The 18,274-nt window shown below is 41.3% G+C and overlaps 1 protein-coding gene across 1 annotated transcript in view; it reads right to left on the reverse strand.

Annotated features, from left to right (window-relative positions):
• The window catches only part of LOC119661645 (endoplasmic reticulum metallopeptidase 1-like), a 37,421-nt gene that overhangs the window by 9,382 nt on the left and 9,765 nt on the right, over positions 1–18,274 (reverse strand). The window contains exons 5-10 of the mRNA XM_038071077.1: positions 14,973–15,127; positions 14,523–14,909; positions 14,267–14,447; positions 14,031–14,209; positions 8,347–8,487; positions 8,140–8,242 (exon numbers count right to left, since the gene is read on the reverse strand). Coding sequence (XP_037927005.1) covers positions 8,140–8,242; positions 8,347–8,487; positions 14,031–14,209; positions 14,267–14,447; positions 14,523–14,909; positions 14,973–15,127 — 1,146 coding nt within the window. The remainder of the gene's footprint in view (positions 1–8,139; positions 8,243–8,346; positions 8,488–14,030; positions 14,210–14,266; positions 14,448–14,522; positions 14,910–14,972; positions 15,128–18,274) is intronic.

Consider the following 18,274-nt stretch of genomic DNA (forward strand, 5'->3'; position numbering starts at 1 on the left):
AGTATAGTCAGCAAAGAAGTTGTCATCCTCCCTTAATATTCATCATCATCAACGGCGCAACAACCGGCATCCGGTCTAGGCATGCCTTAATAAGGAACTCCAGACATCCCGGTTTTGCGCCGAGGTCCACCAATTCGATATACCTAAAAGCTGTCTGGCGTCCTGACCTACGCCATCGCTCCATCTTAAGCAGGGTCTGCCTCGTCTTCTTTTTCTACCATAGATATTGCCCTTATAGACTTTCCGGACTGGATCATCCTCATCCATACGGATTAAGTGACATGCCCACCGTAACCTATTGAGCCGGATTATCCACAACCGGACGGTCATGGTATTGTTCATAGATTTCGTTGTTATGTAGGCTATGGAATCTTCCATCCTCATGTAGAGGGCCAAAAATTCTTCGAAGGATTTTTCTCTCGAACGCGGCCAAGAGTTCGCAATTTTGCTTGCTAAGAACCCAAGTCTCCGAGGAAAACATGAGGACTGGCAAAATCATTGTCTTGTGCTTTGACCCTATGGTGAGATGTTCCGAGCGGAATAGTTTTTGTAAGCTGAAACAGACTCTGTTGGCTGCCAACACCCGTGCGTGGATTTCATAGTCATAACTGTTATCGGTTGTGATTTTCAACCCCAGATAGGAGAAATTATCAACGGTCTCAAAGTTGTAGTCTCCTATCCTTATTCTTCTCGTTTGACCAGTGAGGTTTGATCTTGTTGGTTGGTTGGTTTTTGATGCTGACGTTGCCACCATATATTTTATCTTGCCTTCATTGATGTGCAGCCCAAGATCTCGCGCCGCCTGCCTGCCCTCTAATCAACACAGTTATTTAGACCCTGCAACTTTTCATTCGAGATTGTTTCGGATGAGGGTATCTCATTGGCATTGCTCATTTAGGGGTTTTTACAATACATAATTATTCATCCGACCAAAGTAGCTTATTACGTAAATGTTAATCAAAAGGATTAATCTTGCAGAAAAGACAATTAGAACAATATATTGAACCAAGAGATAAATTTAAATTTTTTATAACATTTTATAAGCTCCCCTCTCTGTCCTGACTCATTCCTGATTGTCGCCGTCAAAAATCGTTGTTCGATATCATAGCCACCGCGATTAGCACTTGCGTGTGTTCGACACGCAAATTGCTCACTCCTATAAAAAAACACTCCATCCCCAGCTGAAACCAAAGGTTTCAGTGAGAAACCATACGCACGGCCTCTCAACTCGGTTGCCACAAGTCAAAATGGATGCGTCGGGGGCCGCTGCTCCTGATTGCATTTCGCTGGAAGAAGGGCTTTAGTCGAGGAGACCTTCTTTACCGTGTTCCCGACGTTGAGGCTATAATAATATGATAGGGTGGCTGCAGCGGCTTCCAAGAGGTTCTTAATTAAAAAATTCGTGCATGATTCGAGATTTCTGGGCACGTCACAGTTTCCGCATGGTTGCTGACGCCTTCAACTTCGGCATTGCGTTCCTGAGCAGATGCGATAAGCCGGTAGTGTTGAATCCCGACCTGACATCGAGAACATAGTCGCTGAGGAGCATCAGCTTCTCTTCGTATACCAGCTCCGCGGGACCTGCAGCAAATTCTTCCTGATTGGCTCCCCGGAGGGAAAAAAGAAAGAGTTGCGGGACGTGTAAACTAGACGGGTTGCCTTCGGCCATTATAGCAGCCTTCAGCGTCCTGTGTCACCTTTCGAGCATCCCATTGGACTGCAGGTGATATATGGCTGTCCGGTGGCGTTTGAAGCTGAAGATTTTGACCTCCCTGAGAAAAGAAAGGACTCAAACGGCATTCCCCGGTCTGTGATTATAAGTGCCGGGATCCCAAAGCGTGGTATCCACTCTTAACAGGGGGCATAAGTACAAGTTGCAGTAATGTCTTTCAAAGTTATCGCCTCAGGACAGGGCGTAAACCTATCGGTGATTGTAAGGCAATACCTGAAGTCTCGCCAAGTGGCAATGAAATCGAGGTGAACCTCTTTCCTCACACGTTTTGCCGTCTTCCACGCCAGAAATACTTTGGGTTGACTAACCCATTCGCTGCCCGAATGCTTGGATGCGCCAGATGGAGAACGGCGCGAAACACCTACTTTCGGAAATCGTCCTTCTGTGCCTGAGCGCTTGCCGAAAAATCGAAGGTGGTGGGAATCCTAAACTCCGGAGGACGTGACAAACCGTCAGCATGTCGGAAGTGAAATGACTGTCGGACTTTTGCTTCAAACCGAAAGTGAGTGGCTTATGATCCGTGAATAATGTGAATGGCGTGCCTTCAAAGGAATACCGGAAGTATTTAATTGCAAGGTACGCTTCTAATAACCCACGGTCATAGGCGTTGTAGTTCCATTGAGCGGGATTCAGCTGTTTGAAGAAGAAGCTTAACGGCTGCCAGATTTGGTCCACTTTTTGGTGAAGAGCAGCACCTACGACAATGTCTGAGGTATCGCCGAATACGAAAAAGTTTAACTTGCCCAGGAACCTTTTCAGTTTTCGAAAGTGGAAACCTCGAAATCGCTTGCGCCTTGATTGGGTCGGGTTGGTTTCTTCAAAGGTAACCAGGTGACCGATGAATCTCATCTGCGATTGTAGGAAATTGCATTTTTAAACATTAGCTACAAAGCCGGTTTTAATGAAACGTTGAAAAATCCACTCGAGGTGGTCTAAATGCTCTGACTCAGAGGAAGATGCGACCAGAACATCGTTTAAATATTCGAAACAGAAGTTGAGGTTTCGCACCAGAGAGTGGATGAATCCAGGTCTTCAATTACTTTTGGATTATTCTATCATTTTTTACAAAGAGGATAACCCACATGGTAAATCCAAGTATTAATTGCACGCAAAAGGAAAACAAAGTAGGCTACACCGAAAACTATTCTACGAAATGAATTCTAGGAACCTAAGCTGTCGTGCGTGATAGATTTGGAGCCTAATAAATACATACGTATATTAAGAAATGCTTTCCGCTGATGTCAGTAAGGATGATAAAAATTGCGTAGACCAGTAGGGAAGTCCACATGAAGAAAGTACCTTTTAAGGAGGAGTATCACAGTTTTTTGCATCCAACTTTTCCAGAAACGAGATAGTTACAGTTGCGTGAGAGAAATCAACCCGTGAAGGAATACTCGGATGTAGGAGAAGAGAGTCGGTGAGGGTTGAAATGATTAGACAGCCATTTATTGACATTTAATGTCAACTAATTAACAACAGTGAGCCAGGATGTTTGAATTCTATTGTAGATAATCACAGTCTATCAAGTATGATATGCAGTCAAAGGAAATTAAACAAAGAGAAAAGGTCATTGATAAAAAGCGACAATAATACAGGCGCCAGAATGGAAGCGGAAAATTAACATGATACGTAATTATCAAAAGAAACGTTGCAGGACTGGTCAGAAAGACAAGAGCAGAGGGAATAGAGTTTGGATAGAAGTAACCCGCGGAATCGAAAGCTTTACAGAAATCGGTGCCCATAATGTGCACTTCTTGCCGAGAATTTAGTTACGAAGTAAATGAAATCCGATATATTGGTTGCAATAGCTCGAAGCTCTAGAAGTCCATGCTAAACTCTAGCTATAAGGAGCGGGTTCCCAGTCATTGATATCTTCTTATGTATCTTATATAGTTGGAAACAATTATTAGGGAGCAAAATTTTGAAGCACCAGATTATGTGCATGAGAGAATGAGGACTTTTTTTTAAACCAGGAAAACAGAAACTTTCAAGGTCCTTGATTGCGGTTGATACGGATGTGAGACCATGACTGTTTAAAGTTTCCGCGTGCCAAGGCGGTCTTACCCTTGCAAAATATTTTTTCTTTTTGGCTTAGTTATCAATAGCTTTACTGACCTTTGAAATCAGTCAAATGAGGACTTGAATCTCTCAAGCAACACAAAGTATTGAAGGAGAGAAGCACCTAACAAAGAACTGACTGAGATCAAATTATATAAAAGGTGGCGGAAGTTTTGCTTCTCGCATAAACCCACAAAGAGAAGTCCAACGGCGTTGAATCCCATAATATTGATTATCAGTGGACGCCACTTCTCTACGAAATTAGGCGTCCTTTAACTTTAGTTTTCTCTCTTTCTACAACTTCCGCAAGAATTACGGAGATATAAACTCGACATTATAGATAGATAGGTGATGTAACATAGAAATGGCATTACCTTGAATTGTAATATTGCATTACCATCATCCAAGAGCTATCTAGACATTACTAAACATTACAACATCACCAAGCATCACTGCATTATCTAACATCATCGCTTTACCAAACAGCACCGCATTAAGAAAGGGATAGGTAATGTTCTGCAAAGTGATATCATATTTCAAAACATTTCCACTCTGCGAGGTACAAGTGGGGGTGGAAGTTGTCGACGACGCCTACGCTGAGTATCGGTTGGTGTTATGAATACCTATTATTTGGGTTGGCTTCGGGCTGGCTTTGGACTGGTTTTGGACTAGAAAATGATTTCGTGTGCATGTGAATATGGGAATTCATATTTCTGGTTCTAAGTAGAGTTATAATCACTGAAAATTATGCAGAAAATCGGACCCGGGTGAGAATTACCCCGGTTTGGGGGCGTTTCCGGTAAGGTAATGAAAAGTGATGATATTACTTAGTAGGAGTTCTTCTCGCTCTTCGGCACTGCGCTGTTGTATTCTGGAAATTTCAGTGATAGCAGACGCTAATATGGTTTCTGACAGCATGTTCGGTCCAGATCAAGGAACATTACGACCATACAGTGCTACGCACAAACGGAAATTTTCGATATAGACGAGAAGGATGTTTTTATGCGCAATTACACGCAGTTCAGGAGAGGCCTCCTGTTAGTGTTATGGGTGATCTGAATGCTAGGGTGGGCACAGACAACACCTCGGGAAGGCTTATAATAGAAGAAGTCGTGATCTCGATGACAACAATGGTGAAACGTCCGTAGACTTCCGGAACTTCCACCGCCTCATCGTCGACGGTACACTTTTCGAGGACAGATTCTGCCACAAGAGGAGCAGTAGATTTTGAAGTTGTGTTTATAATCTGCGGACCAAAGAAGGTGCTTGATGATTTCGCCACCGCCTTTCGATATTCCCGCGAGGACCTCTCATCAACGATGCCAAGCAGTTGTAGAAAGAGCACTTCACTAAGATTCTCAATCGTTTAACATTACAGAGAGATGACACAACGAAATTATCTCTGCCATCAACCTGATCGAGCGAAGTAAAATCGAAATCCTTGACGGGCTCACTGTGGAAACTTTCCGGGGAACTTCTGCAGTTCTTTATACTTCCGGTCAATCGCAAATGCTGGGAATCTGATATAAATATATCCCAATGAGAAAAAGGCGATGAACTCCAAGATCCCGACGAATGGTACCTGTCTTGAATGTAACAATCAGAAGGATATTTAGGTATTTCATCAAGTCAAGATGCGCAAATCATCCTGGAATGCATCAAGGTACACCTAAAAAGCTTGATTGACAGAGAGCCTACTGTTTGTGCACTGAATTTTCCTTGATGAATGATTAAATTGGGTAACCGCCCGACTTGGTCTTCATCTATTTCGGGAAGGCTTTCGACGGCATAAGCAGGGCGTGTATCTTTAATTCTTGAATACGGAAGAAAAAATAACAGCTATCACCATTGTGAGTTATAATGGCGTAAAATTTGAAAATGCCATGTGCTGGATCGGGTCAAATACCAGAGGAATTTGAAGTCGAAAACTGAGTCCACTAGGGCAGCATCTGATTACCACTACCTTGTTTCTTGTTATTATCGTAATTGATGACGTTCTTCAAGCTACCTTCCCTGGAGGATGTGAAGTGTTTGTATTGAGTATATCATCTTGCCCTAATCGATTAGCTCTTATACGTTGGAAACGGCGGCACCGAAGTTGATGTCGCTTATCGTATTAACAGCGTTAAAGCTGCCTTCGCTACTTTCTCTAAAATCTATTAATTCAACTATCTCAACACAGGCATCAAATTGGGGCTGCTCTGTGCTAGTATACGAGAAGTGAAGGACCCTGTTACTTAAACGCTCCAAGTTTTCATCACTTTATGCATGCATATGTGTCATCAGAGTGTTCGGGCCTGGGGCAGTTCATGATAGTTTTGGGGGGCATGGGAGTCAGATACTGGTAGATTCGTTGCTCCAAAAATGGTGGATAACTGGGTCACCCGAGAACTACGTAGTATAGAGCACGTGTAGGATCGGTTGAAGCTTCCCGGAAAATTGTGAAGGGAGCAAAAGCACATTACCAGGAGCCGATAGCAATTGATTAACTATTTGTGGCTTTTCAGAAGCCGAAATGTTACGATTTTGTCTGTTGCCACAATCAAACTTCATCCGGAAAGATGTTTGTCAAAAACTAGTGTCCTGTTCAATGATCCAATCAGTAAATCTACGCAATACAAAATGAAGTGTTAGTTTCAATTGAGTTAGACCTTATTTGTATAAGGGTTAAAAATCAAATCACTGTTGTGGTTCTCCTTGCTTCTGGACCACCAGAAGTAAATTCGTGTACTATATTCCCAGTTACAGTCTCACATAAATGATTGTGAGGCCCAAAAATATTAAAAATTTTACAGCTTTTTTTCCACGGGGTTATCCTTTTCGAAATGGATTTTGATTATTTTGGTATAATTTTCGAGCAAAATTGAAGGCATTATGACAAATACTGACAAATTGTATGACAAAGTTCTCACCATATCCTACATCAATTCTGTTGGAAAACAAACTCTTGTTGATAGGCCTGATAGCTTCTTTAATTCCTTTCTGTAGATCTGTGAAGAGTAGGCAGCCTGCAACCGCACCTTGAATTATAATCTGAAAGGTAGTTTTCGGGATCTTAACGGTTATCCTCTTAATTCATTCCTTGGGAAGGATCTCAGGTTTTCACATAAACGGAGCTACCAAACCCGAAGAGTCTTAACCAGCAGGAAATGACAGTTGAGTACAGCGTTCGCTAAGGCAGGCGGTTCTACTCCGTTTGAGTATCTTGATAGTTCAGATGATTTAATGTTTATTAGTGTCAACCATTTTTTGGACAACAGGTGAATTTTCCCCAGATATACATATACTGTTGTAAATTGTGATTAAGTGATCCTCACGTATGAGAATAAGCTTAAAAGGGAATACAAAGGCTGCCTTATCCGTAAACTGACTAAGTATGTATATTAACTCCCAAACTTCAAAGCTTTGGTAAATTTTTCTGCACTACTCAATCGCAAAACGGATCAAATATGAAACAGATTGTTGAGAAACGGGAAGACACGGTGGCGATTTGACAGGTATTTGAATTCCTAGAAGACTGACGTTTATAGTTAAGGATGCCTTTATGAAGAAAAGTATATATTTTTTTGTGAATTTCAGAGGGAAATAAAGTATGCAACCTGTGGCAGTGAGTCTTCTCATCATCTAGAAGCGAAGCTCCCTCATCTGGATCGAATTCGATACTTTTCTTTGCTCCTAGGTTAGTCCGAGCAAACTCAATTAGCAATTAGACCACAGGACGAAATTAGGCATAGCAAGCATTCAACATCAAAATCATTTTCACCTGAATTGGATATTGAAATGGAACTTCAGAAACGGTTGTTCCTATTGATACGAAAATTGGTGAAAAGGCGGGAATTGTGAATCTTCTCGCATGCAATGAGTAACCATAGAGCATAATACTTTCAAGGTTGGTGGAAATCACACTATTGCTTATAAAGTTATAATAGGTCAAAGTTGTATCTTTTGTGCAAATTTATTTGCAATCTATGACTTTGAACGTTAGTACTGCACTAAAGTGAATAGTGTCAAAATTACAATTGGTTCCGTCCGACATTAAGTGGATGCAGACTTAGGACTCCTCAATTTCTAAACAAAAATTAAATAGTGTGGTGAACTGAATGCATAAACATTACGAGCTAGATACGAATGGAGCAAATGGGCACCCAAATATTCCTATATAAAAAATAAACAAAACCTTTGATATCGAAAGCTTTTGGCGTCCCGTTTCTCGTCTTGTTTATAATATTAATATATCAACAAAGAATCCTCACGTGATCAGGTCAAAAGCTCCGTTTCTTTCAACAATGCTTGATAAATTCAATATAGATATAATGCACAATTTCTAATGGTACAGGAAATTATCTAACCTTCCAGTGTTTCCAGTGAATGCCTATCCCAGCGACGCATGTAGTACAAAGAATCTCTGTAAATTATAGCACCAGAAGCATTATATCTTGTTCGCTGAGTGTGCTGCAAAAAAAAAAAAATATGTCAGCAAACTAAACTATTATTTTCACAAAGTTGTCAAATAACAAAATTGGTACGAAATTATTGGAAATGCTTCTCTCACTTACATAAACTGATTGCCTTTGCGGTTTTCTTGGAGTATATGGAAAACCGACGCTTGTGAAAATAAGTATAAAAAACACAATGAAAACTATTAGTATACTTGATACCGCCAATTTTGAGTTCCGAAATATGCCGAAAATTGGAACCTGCAATATAAAACAGAAACTATCATCATTTTTACGTGGCGAATAACTTAGCATGTGCCAAAGGCCCCCATCACAGCATTGATGCATTGTACTACAGAACGTTTGTGATTATGCGAAAGCATTGCCACAAACCTTTTACGGGTCATCAAGGGAGAGAGTAGAGAGAATAACGTAAGGACTCACAGTTATTTACTATTTAGTTTGTTATAATGGGTGTGTGTGTAGTGGGGGAGAAGCTACAGTTTCAGAGTACTCAGGCCGTGTTGGCCCATTGTACTGGCTACTCCCGTCTAACGGAATATTCCGGATTCGTTAACTTATCGCAGGATTTCCGTTAGTGGATGTGATGCTATCCGTCGCAACTGGAGAACATTGGCACCAAAGATCTGAAGGCAGATGCGTCCATAGGCGGGGTATTCACATAGGAGATGCTCCCTCATTACAGGAGGGACATATATTATCTTGAGTAATTCTTATTCTGAACATATGCCTAGCTAGTGAATTATGGCCTGTCAGAATGCCCACAGCAAGTCCTGCTGCTTTTCGACCGAATAGACTTTGCGGGACGCATGTTCGGTTCTGGCAGGAAAAGTTTGGTGTGTCGAGCAGCATTTAGGCTCTGCCACCTGTCATTATGGGAAGCTTGTTCCCAGTTTTTGAAAATAGATTTAGCCAATGCTACTGATACTCCAATTGCTGGATCCGGCCCCAGCATAGGGAAGATTGACCCCTCTTTTGCTAAAGCATCCGAGATTTCATTTCCCTCTACGCTACAGTCACCAGGTATGCAGAGTAGTTCCGCCTTATTGAATCTAGAGGTAGAGTTCAAACGGTTTCTGCATTCCTAAACGATTGTCGAGGTGATCAAGGGACTACTCAACGCCCTAAATGCAGCTTGGCTATCACTGCAGATTGCGATGCGCCTGCCCTTCACCCGCTCGTTAATCACCGCCACCCTTAGGACCGCATAAACTTCGGCTTGAAAAACCGTTACATAAGGAAAAGCCCACTCCCCTTTTTTATTCGAGAGGTAGACTCCGGCTCCAGAAACATCTTCTGTTTTTGAGCCATCGGTGCAGGAGACTTCCGTATATCACGCCACGCATTTCTCTGGGAATTCCCAGTTCTCTCTATGGTTCAGGGTTACTTTATATCGTTTACCAAACAAATGAATGGTGACGCGAGGATCGGAAGATGCTGTAAAAACTAGATTCAGTGCTCTCGGTAACTCTTCCAATGCTGTGTGCCCCTTACATCCGCTGTTTCGGCATAGATCTAATCGAATTAGTCTATGAGCTGCTCTCATTGCAGTGCTTTGAATAAATATATCCAGGTTCTGCAGATTGAGTGATGACTTAAAGCTGCGCCGGTTGTCGTGCTCATAGCCCCGGTGATGCTTAGATACACAGTTCTTTGCAGTGCGGCTAGTTTGCGGTGAAAAGCTTTTTGTCTCACCTTAACCCATGCATGCATAAGCGAATGTTAGCCTAATGATAGCAACTTATATTTACATTACCACATGAGGCCTGGGTCCCCATGTCGAGGCTAAGGTCCGTCTGCACAGCCGATAATCTGTGAGAGCTCGTTTCAGCTTTACCTCTACATGCTTCTTCCAAAGAAGTTGTTTACCCAGAGTGACTCCCAGATATTTCACTTCTTCGGAGAGTTGAAGGGTTGTACCCCTCATGGCAAGGAGACAAAGTCCATCCAGTTTTCTCCTTTTTGTGAATAATACCGTTGTGGTTTTATTTGGATTAACTGAAAGGCCATGTCTGAGGCACCAGCTGTCTATCAAATCAACGGCACCTTGTGTATTCCTGCACACCGTTCCCAGATTCCGATCAACAGCAAGCATAGCCACGTCATCAGCATTATAATAGGGGAGTGAAAGGCTATTTTTTTCCGCATATCATACGCTCTGTCTTTTTTGTTGAAAACCACCCAGGGGTTGTTCCCCCGCAAGAGACCAGATACCTCTTAATTCGAAAATGATTTCGGGGCAATAATGCGCGCCAAATCTTGGAACTTATTCACTGTTGTTTATGTATTTTCGAGGCGACATTTTTCATATCATCAAAGTTTCAAGTGCTGCCTGAGGCTGGTAAACCTCCAGGTCATTGATGTTTCTTTAAATCCAAATGTCTTCTAGACACAGTGGCAAAATATTGTAGTAGTTAAACTAAAGTAGGAAGTATCGATTTCGTAAAGCCAAATCGGTAAATGGCTTTGTCAAAAATACAATTCATGGAAACGATAGTGTCAGTAGATATTGCATGATGATGATCCTGAAGTCAGAAGTGCATTCAGTTCGTCCCAATGAAGCGTTATGCAGAAGTTCCTAGCGACAGCAATTTCGTTGCTATCGTCGCTTACTACATTTAGACGTTTAGAAATAATACTCTGCTATGACACCGGTGACGAAACCAAAAAGTACGGTGCCACCGCGGAGATCCACATGGCTTGGTGATTTATAGTAACGAGCTGGAACTGCAAAGTATCTCGAAAATTATATTTATACTATAAGATATCAGTGGTATTAAAGCTTGGTTTGGGAATTCTAAACAAATGCTTGCAGTGTACAAAATGAAAGTTCTCTCCTTCATCAGGTGCCGAAAGAGAAATTATGCCCGCATTTAAAATGGGAATTATGTATCAAGCCAGCTTTTAAGTACATTATCAAATCTCAAATCGAAGCAACTCGTGTGATACACTTATACTACAAAACATCCACAGTGATTATAGCTCTGGGAAACACGATGTCGATTGTGGGAGGGCTCCAGTACACTTGCGGGCAGCTTACGGACACGATGCAAGCTCAAATTTGCTCCACAGGGTCAAGTTCAGGGAAAGGACTTGAAATCTCATGTTGTACACATGACCAACATAACCTGAGTGTGGTCTACAAAAGAACCGCCCTAAGGGTGTGTTTTACTTTTTGGACTATCTCAGATAATGCAGTAATTTTCATCTTCGAAATGACGTCTACAATCATGACAAACGGTCCTGAAAGAAAATGATCCATAAACGATGACCAGAGGTTTGAGAACGTTTGGAAAAATGTCGATGGATATACAGGGCCTTGAAGCTTACTAGAGCACTTCATTAAAGGCCGTAACGGTATACTACAGTACACTATAGGAAGCAATGTCGTCAGCATTGCGCTCTCCCGCGATTATTACCCTGATTTAACTCTGATACTCATTCACAGCTGAGTCAATGCGCAGCTGACGTCATATCCCGATACAAATCCTACTGCCACCAGTGACATTTGAAACGCGAACTTTCTTACGAGAGACTCGTGCTCTAACGACTGAGCTATGCCCTGCCACTAATGAGTAGTTGTAGTGAAAGTATGGAAAGCTCAATTATAATCTCACGGACAATTTACATGATTATTCAAACTGCGATGGAGTCCCACTGCGCGTATTCTTTTATTGTGCAAGATTCGTGGATGAGAGGAGTCTAGGTCTTTAGTTATGAAAAGTTTCTAGACTTCCTAGATAAGAATATTTGGGAGCATGATGTCCCTATATTTACATAGCTTATCGGGTGATGCATAAATTATATCAAATTATTCACTCTAATGAGATGCTGAACAGAATATGATGTTTTGAAATGCAGTAAATTTGCCCGAAAGAAACAATTTTGACCTATTTTAAATTGTATATTAATGCCATGATCCCTACCAAACTTTCCAGGATCGTGCTTCTTATTTTGAGCTACATTTTAGACTTTGGAGATTTAGATTCGCAGAGACATCATCATGACATTTTACTGGATTGCACACTTTTCTACCCCACCCCTCCCTCCCTTGCAGTGGATGTCCAAGACCTGATTCGGAAACTACTAAATGACACTTTTCATATGGTGGAGGGCATGAATATATCTGGTGAAAACAGATTTTGGACTGCCCCTCCCCTTCAACTAAAAAAAACGCATATCGATTAAGTGCCTATGTATGACATTTTCCCAAACGATGGACGACCCTTCTATAACGCAGTAGATGCGACCAGCGAATCCTATGTCCGTCGCAGTCTGGAGTGGTCGAGGATTTACAAAGAAGACACAGAATCCAAAGATGTTTCAATGCAGCATGGGCAAGTTAGCAACGACGTTGAACAATTAGCAATCGAGCAAGATGGGTATCGTGTGAGGTGATTTCGGAGGATATGCAGCCTGTTACGTGATGAAAAGTGTCACCGGGGAACTGCTATTACCCAGGAAATTCGTGGCACACATGGTTGCTTCAGAGATAATTTGGAAATCGATACAAAGATAAACAAGGCGAACCACAATGTTCCGACGAAGGGAGAGTTTTGAAAGCAGATAATGATAACTACAGAAACCTCAGCTGGTAATTTGTCTTGCTCCGCAAAGTACTTCGTTAGTTGCAGTCAGACCTGAAGGTCTGTAAATGAGAAGAACGTGGGTTTAGTGAGTTTCACATATGTCAATAGCCAGCGGTTGGTTTAGAACTTTCCGTAGGTTTTGCATTTTAATAACATCCGCCAAGGCCATCGTTCTAGATTTCTCATTGCTGTTTTTGAACAATGCTTCGATACGGTTTAACCGATTGTCTGCTTTCTGGAAATTAGAAAGTTACCCCTTAATTAATCATCCGATTAAATTGACTTGCTAGAAAATGCAGCATTTGTCAATTTTAGTCGCCTTCCAAAATCCTGTCATTTAAAAAACTACTTCACCATCAGTTCAGTTATATCAGAGTTACCCATTGCGGATACGGGGCCAGAGCTCATATAAACACTCGAGATGCAGGAGCCATAACGCTTCTGAATCCAAACAATTTTCAAGTTTCATCCCTTTTATTCAGTTCTAACTTGAGGAATAGTAAAGTGTCGAAAGTGCTGAACCACCTCATTATTCGGTGTAAGATGTTGATTGTGCTGATAAATAGTCGTGGTAGCCGCAACGAAGCACTCAACATTAGCGGTAATGTTGTTGGTTGCCGATGCAAATTTTAGTTTTGGGGCTTTTAGGCTAGCTTGCGGAAGAGCCTTAGTATGCTTAAATGCGACCTAATTTATATTATTTATAAGTCGGATCAATACTCCTCAAATTATAGGTAAATAATAATTTCAAACTGAGCTAAAGTTAAAAAAGCAACACCATTATTTTTCAGAATCATGGGAATTCATGGAAATATGACTGACTTTCGGGAAACGGGTGATTAACACATCATGGAGCCAATGTACGCACTACGCAGGGCCCTGCTCTTACTTTAAGATATGCTAACAGATCCGAATGAGTGATCGGTTCGTTCAAACTGTAGTTAGGTTTTTCGTTCCTGGAGGTTGGCGCTACCATTGCGAACATAGCACTTTCACACAGCATCTCCTTTATTATTCTTCGTTTCGTCCATTTTCAGTGCGACTTCGATTCTGTTTCCTTGTCATAACGGCTAATGCTTTACAAGAAGCAGAGGGACAAGCAGAAAAACGAACATAAAAATCCAAAATGCAACAATATGGAGAGGCTGACCAGAGAGGCTCATCCAGCTCTATCACCATCACATGCTAACTCACTATAAATCCGAACATCAAAACGCAGGAGACGATCGAAAGGTAAGCTATCATTGTCTCTGGATTACTTGCTGATCTTCCTGTTACCGGGATGTAAACGGAGAAAATGATTTCCATAATATAACTTGTAAAAGCGAGCGGTATTGCTTGACAGATAAGAACCGGAATAGCCCAAAGGTAAGCTGAAAGAAATAAATTTTTTGCGCTGAACGTCTCCTTGTAGAAAAAGTATTACTCACGTTTGGCATGCAGTCCAGTGGACAAATTTATCAACAAAGATATGACGTAGAACATTAGGACGTTGGTAGCTAAGAATGTTGAGCGAATGTTCATTTCAGCTAATACAATGATGATAACAGCTAAAATAACGCTTTGTGAATGGAGAAATAGTTGAATGCCTATGCCAAGTGGTAAAACACTCTGAAAATAGGTAAATTAATAAATTTAGGGTATTTTGAGGACTCTCCAAGTAATAAGAGGGCAGCAAATACTTACAAATGATCTCCATCCTAAGAAGAGTAGCGGAAAGATACTGAGAATAAAAATGAAAGGACAAAAGTACAGCCCGATTATAAGCCATTGTTGTGAAAACCATGACATGGAATATCCGATAGCGTCATAAAAATATGATAAGCCAATAACTACCCCTGCGGCGATAGCCAGCGAGCCTAGCTGAACACCAAGGCTCAGCCAGAATTGAACAGAGATTTCGGAAAGTGATATTTTAGTTTTACGCTTAATAAGCCACATCGACAGGCAAACGGCAATTAGCGACAGGACACTTATCGCATAGTTTACAGCCGTCCCAGTTTCTTTATAATAATTAATCATGAATAGACCAAAAACATCGAAGTATACTTGTTTGCTGGTTTCTTCTATTTCCTGTAAAATAGTGATTATATTCTGTATTTGATTTTCTCGAAGTATAAAAAATTATAATTTTACAATAGATTGGTTCAGTTTTTCCGAATTAGCAACAGCTTTTACGAGGGCCAGAAGATTATCACCGGTGTGCTGCAGAGTTCCAATTTCGACATTTTCTATGCTATCCAAAGGGGTGTGGTATAGGTATCCTTTATCGATATAGGCGAAATTCAGTCCTGGGGGAAAAGATAATTCCATTAAGTTGAAGCAATATTAAAACTGGTATAGAAACTTTTAATTGTTGCCATTTTGATACTCTCAAATTTGAAAACGGGGTTTCTTTTCAAAGGAATATTAGACGTGATCAAGTGTCGATAGCTCAGAAGAACTTCTTGAACGTAACATGGTAAGCGAACCACATATTAATTAAAAGAAATGGCATCGGCGCTCTCTCTTAATAGAGAAATTTCTAACGCTGAACAAAACGAGCCAGGAACGTTTCAGGTTCTTTTCTGAATCAAAAAAAGTTTTGCAGAGACAACAGACAAATAAAGATAAATACGGATGCATGCTGTTGTAAACACGATGGACGTGCTGTTGAGATTAGTTCTTGATAAAGCGCTCCGAATATGTCGACCACGCTGATTATTTTTTAGTGCGTAAGCAATCTATTGCTCCCTTTTGTTTTGATCAATGCTCCAAAACGTCTATATGCTTCTGCTGGAGACGAAAAAGTACACATACAAGGAGCTTACCCCACAAACTCATTGGTACATTGTAATAACAAAATGGTAATTTGTCTATGACAATCCTGAGTTCAAGAGGGGAGAGCTATCGCAAAAACCGAAAAATACAGCGAAATTGACCGAGAAGGTCCACGCGTCAACATTTGCGTGCCTCTCTGCTGGAATGTGAGGGCGTTTTTGGAAGACTACTATCCCTCACATGTCATTATAAAAAATTCAGGCGTCCGATGCGTAGGACCGCACCAGATTCTGAATGTTCACAAACCTGGGGATCATGAAATTGAGGCAGGTAATTGGCAAAGCCGAGGAGTGTTAAAAACAGAGAAAAAGAGGAAATATTACATATTATTAGATATCATTTCGGATTGACCTTGGATAAAGCGAATGAAATACCATCCATGTCGCAAAGCCGTGGGCACTACAGGGCAGCTGGGTTTCCAAGACCCGGTCGAGCAAAAACAGCTGAAGACCAATAATTCAATCACTGCTAGTAACCAGGTATTTGAGTACTGTTAAAGGAGAGGCTTGACTTTGAGGTCTTTCGCGTGAGTGAAGCCCAGCTTATAACCATCCATGCTTTCCGGTTCGAATTGAATCGTTCCGCCCTTTCGATGACCTTTGCTTACATAAATTTCTAATCTAGTTTAGCATGCTACCGCTATGCCTCACTGCTTAAGTTGAAGATCTGCTAATTTACAATATCCACGACTTGAAATTCACGAGTTCGGGATCGCAAGCTGTAACTCTTCACCTGGAGGAGGTATCTCTGCACCACTAATCGAAGTATATCAAGTTTATCCTAAGAACAGATCATCACGTTGGCATCATGCAAGACATTCAGTCGCCGTAAATGAGTGTAAGTACTCATATGATGATAGGGGGAGATCCCTATCAAGATGGGTTCTGGCAAACGAAGAGCACTGTTGGAAGACAACTTGACAGCACGTATAGTGGCCAATAGTGAGCAATTCACTCTCTGCGAAGCATTCGCATGCGGGAAGTTCAAAGAAGTTGTTCTCGTACTGGTTCAAAAGCTCATTGAAAGCTACTGATTTAAATTATACCAAATAATCAGAGGTTATCGAATTATGGATTTCAAACATCTGAAAGATTATCAATGTCAATATCTTTATAAAGGAGTATCTCGATGGTGGGTGAGACTGAGAAGTATCTCTGCTTAATCGATTTATTAGACCAGATATAGAAAACGTTGGACTTGTAAGTCTTAAGCCCTCCGATTCGAAGGAAGGAAAACTGTCAATGGCAGCATCGATGTTTGTTCGCCGATGTGTCGTCAACTGGTGTTTATTGGCGTTCTCGACATTGTCTATTGAACAAACTGGAGTCTTGTGCGAGTCCGAACTTCCGCAGAAAATCAGCACCAAGGTATTGATTTCGGGTTAACGATAGAGGAATAATTACATCGATTCTGTCTGATCATGAAATATGATGTCAGCTGACACTCTGCTTATTGTCGGGATGCTAGTCCCATCGGCTTTTCCCATATCGATTTGTAATCTCTTCCACTCGTGCCTGGTTGGTTAATAATTTTCCGGACGAAAACCCACAACGGCTGAGCATTATTTGCTGCCAATCCAAATGTAAGGAACAGTTAGGTGCTTAGGTTTCCGCGTCGCCACCTCTGCTACTCCGTAAATACGTTCCTTGGCTACTTGGTTTTGCTGCAGTCTTACGTATAATGGCCTCAGAGCCGAAAACACTGGTTTTCTAGAACCAATAAGTGGTATTATCTAATTCGGGTATGCCAAATCTAAGTTAATCGGAACGTTTTTTTCGGAGTTGCTACGGCAGACGTCGTAATATCCACACCGTCACGTGGATCTGTCAGAAGACTTTGAGATCCTTCCAACATCCTTCATTCATATATCCAATCTGTTGACAATTCCAGCAAACCATATCTTAACCATCAAAAACAAGCTCCCAGTATGTTATAATTGTGTAAACACAATCCACTAAAAAGGCATTAAGTGGTCGTGCCCGGCATCGAAGAGGCGAACCGTCATTGTCTCAGTCATAAATATCGTACATATAGTCGATTCCGGATCTGTCGTTATGTTCGTACAAGTTCCCTTCTGTTAATAGTTACGTAGCGTCCATCGCTATGTCTGTAAAATTTATTTGTATTCCGTATGCATTGAGTGCATGTTACTGCGGTCGAAAAATATAACTTCAATGATCTGACTATGAAAATTGTAGAAATCTACTCGCCCCCTCACCATATGTCCGAACAAGGTGTTGTTGAAACCAACCTTGATATTCAAGGGCATCTATCACAATAACTTTATCATTTTTAGAAATCCTTTCCTGAACTACGTGTACGTGCTCATTAAAACTGTCTTTCTTCGCTATATTTGATAGCACTGCATAATTGCGATTCTCTCAAACCTGTATCAGAAACTGGCAGTCAGATCTTTCCAGAAACCGGTCATGAAGGCGCACTCCACGCTAGACGTCGGCAACAGTCCGATGACACTTTCCAGAATATGACAACTTTTGCCTATATTGCCAAAACTCTGGGGCAATTTAAAGAAACCGAGCAATCTGAGGGCCCTCGCTATCGTTGTTGGGGAACGTGCGTACATACCAAAAACTGATCAAAAGTAGCAAGAAAATTTT

Source organism: Hermetia illucens, chromosome 1 (genome assembly GCF_905115235.1).
Source record: "Hermetia illucens chromosome 1, iHerIll2.2.curated.20191125, whole genome shotgun sequence".
NCBI classification, from domain to species: domain Eukaryota; kingdom Metazoa; phylum Arthropoda; class Insecta; order Diptera; family Stratiomyidae; genus Hermetia; species Hermetia illucens.